This window comes from Saccostrea echinata, unplaced genomic scaffold (assembly GCF_033153115.1).
Source record: "Saccostrea echinata isolate AGI-Se365-2 ecotype Australia unplaced genomic scaffold, CSIRO_AGI_Sech_v1 ptg000009l, whole genome shotgun sequence".
Classification (NCBI taxonomy): domain Eukaryota; kingdom Metazoa; phylum Mollusca; class Bivalvia; order Ostreida; family Ostreidae; genus Saccostrea; species Saccostrea echinata.
This window is the reverse complement of record NW_026889758.1, coordinates 17,367,692-17,380,851: the sequence shown is the minus strand read 5'-3', so window position 1 is coordinate 17,380,851 and position 13,160 is coordinate 17,367,692. Positions and strand designations below refer to the sequence as shown.

Genomic DNA, 13,160 nt, shown 5'->3' with positions numbered 1-13,160 from the left:
TATTATTAAGTTTTGTTATTAGTTTGCCTTCAATGTCTAGTAAAATGTCCAAATCTGAAACAGATGTGTCAGAGTTCCTGATGTCTATAGAGCAAAGACCGCAACAAAAGATTTCTTTTTATGTAAAAGTTTTGAATAAATTCAGCTTCATAAAAACTCAGCTGATAAAAGTAAGTAGTACCCATGGGAATTCTAACAGATCGTCGGAAGACCTTGTCTCGAAAGACTACGTGTTCACGATCATTTATATCGAATAGACTCTTTTTCAATTTTTCGTGCGGAATGGCTGTACGGATTAAGTAAGGAAAAGAGTTTGTTTTGATTTGACTGATTCTAGAACAAGATTAACACGACGATACTTATCTATTAAACATATTTATCAATGGGAATGTCTACAAGTGGTTTACGCAGATCGATTGATTATTAAACCAATTCCTAAGTTGAAGTCACTGCTCAGTTAATAAATGGGTTATTTTTTTCCCATTAATAAAATGCAAAGTAAAAGAAGAAGCCTAGCTACTATGAATTCAAAAATTTTATCCATAAGATTAAATTTTAATAATTAATAGTTTTTTGACTTTCTTCGGCAGAACTTGTAAATTTCAGAAAAGTAACATCAAGTAACATGTGGAGAATAAAAATAACTAAAGGATAAAACGGATTTAATTCCCTTTATTTTCTTCACATTTAAATACTGATAAAACAGTATACAATAACACAGTCTGATTGTAATACGTCGCTAAATCATAAATATTCTAAACCTATATTTAACACAGTTAATTAAAGTCACAGATAGAAAAGGTTTGTTAAATATATACAAATATCTATCCGATTTAGACAATAAAAATAATTTTGTATTTAATTGTTGTATTAGATCCATATTTATCCTTTTCTCGAAAATAATTCTTGTAAAGCATTTTGCCTATTTTCAAATGTGATACAGATAGATAAAATATAAATTAATATAGTATAACCAATTTGCTGATAAGCGTTTAGGCAGACACTGAATTTCATTTGCGCTTGGTTTTCATCCTAATATAAAATGAAAATAAAAATACATATGCCATCCATTCCTCTGACGACTATCACAAAGGATAACAACAATTGCAGACAGCAAATATCTTTGGTCTTTTTGCTGGAATCTGTACATGTATTTTATTTTCACTCTCTTAATTTATGCCATTCAGCAATCTGCTTCCTTGGACAGTTCATAACTTCATTCCAGTGATGTAGCTCTTGACCGGAGCTCCTTCCTCCAATTTCAAGTCGACCAATCACTTCGTTTTTGGTCATTCTATCCCAATCCATAACCAGAAACTCCATGCTAATGTTCTGTAAACCCTCGTTGTAGGGTATGTCGAACAGAAAGGACTCGTTGAAAACCGGATTCAACGTTCGTTTTTTGACGTGTGTTTTCTTTTTGGCAATTCTCTGATTATTGTACAGAAGATATAGCTTTACTATTGGATCTGAAATTAAAAAACACGGTAATGTTGTAGAAAATATAAACGAAATACTGATACATGTACATGTATTTTGTTTGTTCAGCCTGTAGCTTGATACTCTATAGTTAGATCAAGTGACAAGTAAAAGGATTCAAGTAAACTGAATTATAGATCATGAAACATTTCTCTAACGTAAAAATAAGTGTAGGCATTTTATAAATTTATCTTCCTTTTTTAATCTCGCTTTTATTTTTATTTTATTAGTATAGGGTTTATCTGGAGCTTTTAGCTGTTTTTATAACAGTAAGTAAATTCTAGCTTGTGAGTCGTTATTTTCTTCCTTAAATGCTTTTGATCGATGAAATACCCCCAAAGTTTTCTCTATTTCCCAGCAGGGACATATTTATCAATGCTGGCATTTCGCAATCATAATTTGCTTAACGGTGGCATTTATTTCATACATTGTTTGATTAAGTTCCAACAGAGAGAAACAATGCAAACTAAACTAAGTTCTGAATTGAACGTTTCGACAGTTTGCAAACTGGTTGCATCAGATTGTTTTCCAAGACAACCACTGGCTAAATCGGTAATTTAACTCATCGATTTGTGTAAATTGCGATGAAGAGAGAAAATTCAATTTTCTCTACTTAAACATCTTTATGAAGCATTTGGTTAAAATTCATCAGAAATATGGAGATTGTATATTGAATCCGTGATGCTGCAAATGCGTTTTGATGGAAAAGTAAATGCGTTTTATGTCCCACTAGTTCAATTAGAAGATCAAAGATATTGCATCATGACCTCAATCTCTCATCTGACTGCTGTAAAATATCTTGAAGCCTAATTAAGTATATTGTTGAAGACTTTTAAACAACTCCGAGTGGAGATACTTATCAACATCAAATGTTTTGCGGCAGTCGATCTGAAATAGTATAGAGAGATGCAACTTTGATCTTTTACGTATGAAGCTTGGGCATTATATTCTTGCAATATTCAAATACAAATTGGTGTATGTTTTTCTATGGATACCTATTTGCACTACATTTAGTTTTATCGATAAATTCAATTTGTACTCCGAAAAAGGAAAAAAAAAAGATGTGTTGAAGTAGTTCGATCAATATTCTCGTCTAAGAGTCTACCTGAGAGTCCCGTGATGTCCATTTTCGGCAGATTCCTTGCCTTAAGCACGACCACTGTCAGTCTATTAGCCGCAGGCTGGTAGCAGAGCGAAATCAACAACTCTCCACGACCTTGAGCTTTGAACTGAAATAAAATTAAAAATTAATAAAGATTATTAAAAGGAAAAAGAACTTCATCGTCAATCATTTTGTAAGTGATTGTCACAGTGCCTGTTGGCCTCTTCAACATTCTTCAAACAATTCTTTGTTTATGATTTCTAAATGTTTAAAATGATGACCTCTTTTAGCTATTATATGCAATGTGTGTCCTGAATTCATTCAGATTTCATTCTTTTTGTTCATTTTTTGTTCCACTTAACAAAATAATCCCTTGACAACATTTTCTATCAATCTAGCAAGAGTTTTGTCAAATACATAACACTTGTGGGTCTTTGGTAAATACCAGAATTTATTTCATCCTTTGACATTTGTCTCTTTATCTACTTCCGTACCCCTGCGGAGATAACTTTCACTTTTCCTAACCGTTTTCCGGACTTTTCCTAACCGTTTTCCGGACTGCTATGGTTGTTATGCTCAGACAGAACTTATTAGTCAATCAGAGAAATCCTAGATGCTGTGTCTGGTGAATCATCTATTGTAATTACGTTTTCTTCTATAACGACACTACATAATGTCCTAATAATTACTCTTCCTCGTGACCTTTGTGTGACTTTTATCGTCTATGGCAGAATCTGTGCACCAAATCCCCAGGCAAACGGCAATGTTTTGTCAGAGTTAACGAAATAATTGAGCAATCTGATGGTATTTTTATTTAAATAAGGATGCTCTTGGTCGTATGACCTTGAGTTATGGTAGCTATTTCGCATTTAAATTTTGTCTGACACGACACAATTTATTACTTCTTGTGTTATCAGGGGTTGATCTATGGGTGAACAATCCTAAATGAAGTTTCTGAATTTCCGATCCGATTTGCAAAAATCAATACCATTGGTTGTATTGTCATCCATTCATAACACTATGGGGATATTGAATTTGAAGCATTTATTGAATGAAATCAGAACCATGTGATTGTTGAAGGAAAAATAATGACTTATCATAAAATTCACATTTGGAGTGAAATAAAGCTGTAGTTTGTTTCATCGAACCTTCATTTATACAGTACAAAAGCATGGGATAAGTTTGATAGTCTTATGAAATCATGCGTGAAGCTGTGGAGTGTAGTTTATCAGCTTTGCCTTTCCTCTTTATTTGTGTACATTCTGCTGCTGTTGCCACATTCTACGATTAATCGGAACTTGGTGCTTCCGCTGCACCATTATAAATCATGGTACCCACTTCCGTTACTGTTCTTACGGCTAGTGAACACGATGCTTAATATGTTTAAAATAATTAGGGAAGGAAATCACAATAAGATTATTGCACCTAAATTATATTATAATTAAATATGAAGAGATTTTTTTTAGAGAAAATCATATTTACTCCGTTGTTAAATGAAAAAGATCAGAATACATAATGTGAAAATGATTGGTTGTTATATTACATGTAAATATAGGGAAATAAACCACACTTTCTCTCGAATACTAAAATTATGAAAATGTATGTTTTGAAATTATAAGTTCTTCTAGATATCCAATGTGTTAGCTACAATTTGAATTCTGAGAGTGTTTAATAAATAATAAGGTAAACGGGTTTTCCTTTTCAAATAGACCACGTCACTTGTGCTATATGTGATGTATTCTGTCGCAATTTAAAACAACACTATATTTTATTTCATTTCTTTAAAAACTTCAAAAACATATCAGTTACACGGCTAGTTATTTGCTGCCCTGATACAGAAAAAATATTGGGTAAAAGAAAACCCGGAGTATATCACTTTATCTCTCCATTACTGTAGTTTCTGCAATATTTCACTTCATCGTCCGATATGGAATCGCACGCCCGATGTGAATGAAACAAAGAGGGGGGCAATGAGACACAGATTAGGAGGAAGATCTAAAGGGAAGAAAAGATATATATGATTTCAATTATGGCAAAGAAAAAAGACCCAAGTTGTCATCTCTGGTGGACTGATGTCTGAAGATATTGAACAGACGGAAAATCTCAGTACAGAGTCTGACGGATTTTTTTTTCATCATCAAATTACAGTATTCATTTCCTATTATTACTACATGGATAATATTTTACTTTTATACATGTAATCCTTTGAATCCCCCTACATTACCTATTCCAAATAACTCTGATTTTCTATTATCAATGTCTTCATGTGGGTCGTTATTGGCAAGAGTTTCATTGTTCCGTATTTCCGTGATTCCGAAAATAAATCAGTGTTTACGAACTGTACCTATTAGCTTTTACTAACATGAATGACTACACGACGTTGAAGTTGCATTAAACATAGTGCCAGATTCCTTGTTTGGCGTGAATACTGGATCCCCATTGGATTTTCTCTTACAGACTTAATTTAGGATGGATAAAAGCCCATATCTTTAATTAATGGTTAAGTTAATGGCTTTTGGGTACATATTCTGAACAGAACATCCTGAATCCTTGGTGAGCAAGTGTACACATCGTAAAGTGTACTAGTTTTTTTTAAACAGTTAATACCATTTTGTATTTTGTCAAATATCTTTTAGTATTTGAAAAACACAATCTCTCTATATCGTCTTAAATCCTTAATTATAATTCATTTGATATACACTATAACTTTTGTATTCAATATTGGCGTTTAATAAAAAAAAAAAACACCAATGTTACATTCCTTTAAGAAAAAAAAATCAGATGTGGCTTAAATACACTGAGCATTCAAATAAGGGAATAATGAATAATTGCATAAGAATTCGTTTTTTGTAACTTAAGTTTAAGCTTACCACAATTGTCTTTAATTGTAAAATGTCTTAGAGCTTGTGTGACTATATACTACGTATACTTAAGTCTTCGACTGTGGAAATTTTAATTTCATTTAAATTCAAGTAAATCATTAAAATATTGATATAATATTCAAATTGTCATATACATATAATTAATAATTCTATATACATTGTACATACATACTGTACATGTAAATATTGGTGTTGAGGAATCGGACAAATGATATTTTGGAGTCCTATTAAGTTGTAAAGTTTAAATTTTCTAGAGGGGGGGGGGTTAAATGCAAAATTTACAACATGATAGTCCCTCCCCATAAACTTTCAATGCTCAATTTTATTCATTAAAAATATTTAAATTCTATCAAATCTTTCAAAATATTTGTAAAACAAAGAATCAAATGTACTTATATTTAAAAAAAATACTTGGAGAGAGTTTTCTTTATTGACATATTTCTGACGGATATTATGAGATTTCAACCTCTCTGAGGGATAAATCATTCATATAAGTTGTATTTGTGACCAAAAATAATCAAAAAAAAAAAAAAAAAAAAAAAAAAAAAAAAAAAACCAATATCAGAACCAAACATGAACAATTGCTGGGAGACTGAAATGTATACATGAATGTTACTATTAATCTATTGCCTGCATGTCTGTTTCAATTCTTGTCAATATATACAGTGCAGTAATTTTTTTTATCTTGTTTGTTTTAAAATTGTTCCAAATTTTCTTTTGTTATCTTAGATTACTTTATGGATATGCGTGAAATAATTCATCATATCTTTTGCATAAAACCTGATAAAAACTTATCATCCATGGGCATTACTATAAATTAGCCATTTCTCTACGCCTACTCGTCCACAAAAAAAGAAGAAAACCAGCAATCTTGAATGTCCGATCCAATTATATCAAAATTGCAAATACATCGCACAAGGCTATTACTCTAGAGACTAGAAACTGCAGTATGTTTGCCTAATATTCTTTTGAGAATTTCGCTTCTGTGTTCAATTTAAACTTCCAACAAATTATTTTCGGAAATGTTCAGTGGTTATATTATTTTTGCTTTCATGTGTAAAACATTAATTGGACATAAATGACCATTAACCCTCTGGAGTTGATTCTCAATGGCTGATACGTTCTACATTAAGCAGATAGGAAACATAGAGATATTGAAGCATAGTAACGCATGAGATGTCCCTCTCCTGAAATGTTCTTCTAGGGGAGAAAAAACCCACTATTAATGAGTCCAGATAACTAATATAATGCAATTATTTGTCAGAATTTAATATGAATGACCTACTATAAGTTATAATCTTTGAATTAAAACATTGAGTCTTTTCTTCATTGACATCGAAAAGTTGATCGATTTTTAGGAAGGAATAATTTAATGTTATAAAGCCTACTCTGACCAAATCATACGATGGGGGAGGGAAGAGGGGGTGGGGTCGGGGTGGGTGGGGTGGTGAGTTATAATGTGTAAATATAGGATGTTTTAAGTTCATTATATCATGATGACATTGGTCATCTTTCATACGCTACGGTAATATTTCCGATTACATCATTTATTTTGTTCATTATTAATTGAATAAATTCAATGTCATTTATACGAGTACGTGCAAATGCTTTCCGAAAGAATAAAAGACTTAAGTATATGCGTGCATGTGCGCATGTAGTCATGCTTTTTATTATGCGTGATATTTATAACAAAGCTGAGTCACCGTTTGCTTAACTCAAGTAGGTTTACACAGACTTGATCACATTGGTAATGGAATGATTAATAATGTGCATTTAGCTCGATTAGGTAAATTTATCTTATTTAAAACGAATATGATATTGATCAGGTATTAACATAGGTGTGCTTGGACGTTGACGTCATGTTCCTGGAACCAATGCCAGTAACACTCACTGTGTCTTAATATTTGTGTTGAAAATGCAATAAAATTTCTATCTGTCTGTATGGAAATAATTAGCCGAAATACTACAGCAAATGAGCAAGATTGATTTTTCGGCAAGAAAATTCCTTACAAACCATCAAGGAGATATTCGACCATGCATGGCTTCAATTCTGTGGCAATACTGTTTAATATCCTAAAGAATATCCCAAAGAACATTTTATACATATATATGGAATACATCTTTTCTGAATTTCAGTGAACAGTGGAGAAAGGAAACGCTTACATTTTTTCTTCTATCTCTGCATACATGAACAAAACTCGCAAGATATTCTGCTTGTGAATATAATTTTGTCAATAACAATAGGATACATTTAGCATCCTAGAAACTGCAAATTATGTAAATATAAATGCACTTGCAATTTAAGTCCAAAATCTGCCACGTAATCTTCGTCTTTCAGCAACCAAATTCAAATAAAGTCATTAGAAAAATTAGCCGACAGTATCTTGTTTCAGTCAATCGGTTGCAGCATTTTTTAAAATTCTATAACAGCCTTGGATAACCAGAGAAAGGGCTAAAATACTGCACCTGATGAAAACAGCAGAAAATACCATTCTTGTCGACCATCAAGGCTTGTATATTCTTACTAAAGTCTTGGGAAAGTTCTTTCTGCCTCTTGTGGGTTATCCATTTCTTCGATTAAAACATATATGTACATAAAGATGAGAACATTTTGTTTAAGACATCATTGTATGCTTTAAAGAGTCCTTTCTGAGCGGATTCGTTTCAAAAAGATCACAGTATTTAGTAATGGAGAAAAAAAAATGGTTGAACATCATTATTCGGAAAGGTTTATTTTCTTTTCGAATGAAACGAGCTTTGGCGAAAAAAAAATCATTCTTTCTTGCAATTAAAAAATGATAATAACGGTGTTTTTGTGAATATCTGATATCAACCTCGAGTAATGAAGGTCACAAAAACTGTTGTGTACTAAATAACTGTTTTAATATTTTCAATGTTGTTAAATTATCATCAATTATTTCCTTTATTAAACCTTTGAAATTGTTTCGAGTATACTAAAAAAGAAATCTATCATTTTTAATGTTGGACCGCTATGACTTTTTATGTCATATTTAATCCAGGATCATCTGACATACATGAGTCAACAAGCCTTATTGCCGTCTTCCTCGGAAGACAGTATAGGAAGGATTGAAGTGTTTTCCAGTTTTCGGACTATGCACTTCATATCCTTTGTGATAGGTAGAAAATGTTGTCCTCGAACCTAGTCAATAAATGTAAAATATTTATGTCAAAGTATTCATTTTCTTATCTTTGGAGGAAATACCAAAGGCCGGCATCTTATATATCTAATTTTATATCTTTGCTTGTTTCGTGGTATTGTCATTAGTTTATTATCCTCCAAGGTTACTGCTCGAATAAAAATTAATTAAAATGACTGTGACGTCAGCAAACAACCGCCACCAACTCCAGTGCGTGATCTTTTAATGAGATGGAAGGATTATCCTAATAATACATGTAGCTTAATTTACCTTTAAAACCCATTCTTCGGTAGAATTTTAGGTAGAATATGGTACGTTTACATTTTTTTCATACTGAACTTTTTAAGATAAAAGGAATTGTCGCTTTTATCGAGATAAAGTTTCAATATTTTCTAGCTTAACACAGCTATTAACGTTAACAGATCTGCCTTCAAGAAAAAAAAAATAATCTGGGGAAAAAAATACCAATATAGTTAAATAATTTTCTTTCAGATGCCTCTTCTAGATCATATTCATATTTAGCGTATCTGTACATGTGTAGTGTCGATCGACTTGACACTTTTGGGAATGTCAGTAGAAATCTAATACAATACAAGTGGCATTGTTTTCAATTAGTTCCCTTAGAAGAGCCATATCTTCTTCCTTTAATTAGTTGCCACAAGATTTCTCGGCTGATTCTGATGAAGAGTAACCAATCAAATCTACGCCTACATCTTCCTTTGCAATTTTTCTGAAGTCTTTTTTTTTTATATGCTATCTGATCGAGACTTTAATAAAACTTTCAATTACATGCAATCTGAGCTTAACAGTGAACTTATTCCTTTGTTTAATATAAGTTGTCTGCTTTCAAAAATGTCTCATTACTCATCCAGTAACTGCATCACTAATCTGTAATCTATATTACACTTTAAAAACTAGCACAACATCAAATATCTTCCGTCATTATCTAGATGTGCCATGCTGTTTTCATTTCCCTTTGGTTTAATCATGTATTATTTGAATTTTAAGTGTTCTATAAAAGGGTCGGGAAAGAGTCCTCTCAGTTTATAAGTTCCTCTCCTTCGATTCTTTTTTCTCTTTTGAAAATAATTAGGGTCAGTATGAAGTTTTTTCTTAATTATCTTTCTCTTCCACGATTAATTGAATTCTCTATTGTCTAGGATCTATGTTGGACGTGGAAATTTGACAGATTTATTTTTAATAAATATTTTGTGAAGGGTATGATTCTTGCTAACAACATCCGCAAACTGCTTCAGAGTCTTGAAGCTGTTATTATCTCTCAATCAATCCTTGGCATTTTGTGGGAGTGTAGTCTAATAATGTGACATGAATCTGATGAACAAAGCCAGATTTGTCCAGTGTACGTCAATAACAGATCAATAACAGGATAACTGAGACCCAAACTTCTGCCATATGGCAAGACAATAATAATAATTTAAAAATTTTAACAAATACACTTGCGTATTGCGTATCCCCCTAAAGAAAAAAAAATCACCATTGCGTCAAAAATTGAATAAGATTGCATTGGTTCTCACAATATGCCTAAGTTCTAGACAGAAATTTTCTAATTATCCAATAGAGGCATGAGATGTTCTTAAGAGCTTTTATACAAAATATTGTCTGGCTTATTAGTATTTTCAGGTCGTGTGAATGAACCCACATCTACACGCTGAACATAGACTCGCAACACGATTACTGTACAGTAATTGTTTCAGGGTGACCCCACTTTCACAGGACTATTCACTTATTTGATTTGAATATCCATTTCCCAAGGTTATGCTAAAGGGGGGGGGGAGGGGGCATTTTCTTTCTAATTTATTACTCAGGGGAATATTGGTCCCCAGAGTGTGATGAGCTTATGGTAATTGAGAAATTCTTTTTCCTTCTTTTTTCTAAAAAGCACTGTTATTCATTTGGTATCATGATTTGTGCATAAAGACTCTTATAACCCAATGAATTACATATAGGTATATTGATTCTTAAGGCTTATGACCTACCTTCAAGTGTCTAGGATTGATTTCCTTAAAAAGGAGAAGCTCTTTTTGCTCAGTGCTGACGTCTGTCAAAGGGTACACAACCTCTCCAATGATTTCATCTCGAGAGAAACGATCAAAACTCAAAATAGCAAAGTGAAGGGTTATTCCAGGTATTTGATTTTTGCCGATGCCATAAAAAGTAAAAGTCTCATCATACACAGGGTGCAGGGTTTTACGCAAAACTCTGGTTTTACACTTGTGTTTCTTGTCTGGAAGAAGCTGTAGTTTAATGTATGGATCGCATCCGCCTAAACTAGGATCTCTTGGAGGCAAATCACTGGCGCGAACAATAGTGACAAGAAGGGCTGTATTGTGTTCATCGTACTCCACAGAGAAATATAACATACCCAGTCTTTGTTTCTCGTCTATCTGTCTCTCTCTGAGACTTACATCCTTCTCACTTGGTGTAGTCACAGACTCTTTTTCATTTTCACAAAAAGCTTGATCAGGAAACGAAGAGCACTGCCCTCTTTCTGATGGAATGTTATAGCCTTGCTCTGATGAGCGATCTATTATGCTGTCTTGCGGTGGTATAATGGGGCTGGTTGCTCTGTGTTGCTTCAGTGGTGTGCTTTTGACCGATGAACTGCTTCTTCGTCCGTGTGTTGGTTCTTTAAGACCCTTTTTAATGGCATGCGATAGTCTGTATTGTACATCCCTCGCCCTTCTTCTTTGATAGCATCGGTATCCTATGATGCTTATTCCAATAAGAAAAACAATAGAGCCAATACAGATCCCTGCTACAGCCCCTGTTGTGACTGAAATAGATATCTATGTCTTAGATGCATTATCATACTTGATTTTCATTCGGTGTCAACAATAGGGGATGGAAATCCTTTGAGGATATTGAAATTTCAATGAATTATGATTTAATCTACAATGTTTGTGAAAACATTTGTGAGCTACCATCACTACATCTACTATAATCAGAGATAAAAAATAATGTATATTATAAAGCTCGTGAACAAAGAATAAGAAATCAATGCTTCTAAACTAAGAATTTGAAGATTATTTACTTTATGGGGCATCATTCTACTTGAATTAGTAACGTATAACAAGTTATCTATTTTTTCATTTAAACCACATTTTAGAATTTTTTTTCTTTGCCGAATTTCTTTCTTTTCAGGTGTAACATACCAATTTATAGAAGAAATATAGAAAAAATCTTTGTCTTTATTTTGATTATAGATTTGAACATCACTTGACTTCGGTTTTACATATTTTTTAATCCAGGACATCAGAGTAAATAGAAAATAACAGACGTAAATGAAAGGTTAAAAAAATCCCAGTCATTTATTTCATTGTCTCTTTGAGACACTAATTACAAATCTTACGTTTTTCGTTCTCTTGAGTAATTTACGGACATCAAATGATACCACTTATATTTATAACTTTGATGTTGACACGGATTAGTACCCAACACTGCGCCATGAATAAATACATTATTAAAGGATTGTCTGCTGCAATAAAAAGTCGCCAAACACATATTTTTAGCTATGTATTATTATTTCTAGCACTAAGATCCAACAGATGGTAATGAATATTACATCGTTGTGATCGGATTTTACAAATATGACGAATAAAAAATTACAGTTGGAATAAGAGTAACATTCTTTAGGGCAATAGACATTAACGAAATAGACATTAACGAAATAAAGATAAAAATTATGTATATATATATATATATATATATATATATATATATATATATATATATATATATATATATATATATATATATATATTGAATTTTGTTGAATAATAATGGTTTGATTAATACAGTTAATACTGAAAGGGTAACGACTTTTGTTGATTAGACGAACCTCCTTCAACCATGTAAATTTACATCTTAAAGTTGTTTCAGAAATAATTCCCGTAAAGTATGATTAAATACAGAAAGAAATACATTTCCATGTAAATAAAATATTTTCTAGTAAATTTAAATCCAGTACTTACGCAAGTGATACTTTTCATGAACAGGGTGTACTTCCACGGTTTTCATCTTTTAATCACCTTTTCCAAATTAAGTGGTTCAAAACAATGAAAGTGTTTTGATTTTTCAGAACAGAGTCCCTCACATTTTCATTAAAGTGACACTAACAATTCTAGAGAACAACAATCGCGATGCTATTCCAAAAGCCTCCACAGAAAACTGGGAATAAATCGATAGTCAGAGACTCCGGTAGTCACGGCAGACAACAGCGCCATTGTTTGTGTATTTACTCGTGACGCGGTCTTGAGATTTTCGAGAAAGAGAAAAATCTTCCAATTTTTTGATGCCATCAAAACTCTGGAGAAATCAATAACGATATCTGATGGCCGATTGTAACGTCATTAGATCTGCGGGTTCAGTTGAACCACCAGGATAATAATATGTAAATGTTGGAGTCAGATATTCCAATCTCATAAATAATATAAAAATTATAATCCCATGGGTTTTAAGTATGTCATTTAGAAATGCAAATTCTAGATCTCTATTTTTCTTTAAAGGAGATGGGTGAAC

The 13,160-nt window shown here is 32.4% G+C and overlaps 1 protein-coding gene across 1 annotated transcript; it reads right to left on the bottom strand.

The window, feature by feature from the left end:
- Positions 1 to 657: 657 nt before the first annotated feature.
- Positions 658 to 12,888, bottom strand: LOC133183392 (synaptotagmin-4-like). Its single transcript, XM_061318355.1, has 4 exons — positions 12,614 to 12,888; positions 10,619 to 11,415; positions 2,585 to 2,708; positions 658 to 1,469 (listed from the first exon to the last, which is right to left on the bottom strand). The coding sequence occupies exons 1-4, from the start codon at positions 12,657 to 12,659 to the stop codon at positions 1,162 to 1,164; spliced, it is 1,275 nt and encodes a 424-aa protein (XP_061174339.1). The 5' UTR covers positions 12,660 to 12,888; the 3' UTR covers positions 658 to 1,161.
- Between the last annotated feature and the right edge of the window lie 272 nt (positions 12,889 to 13,160).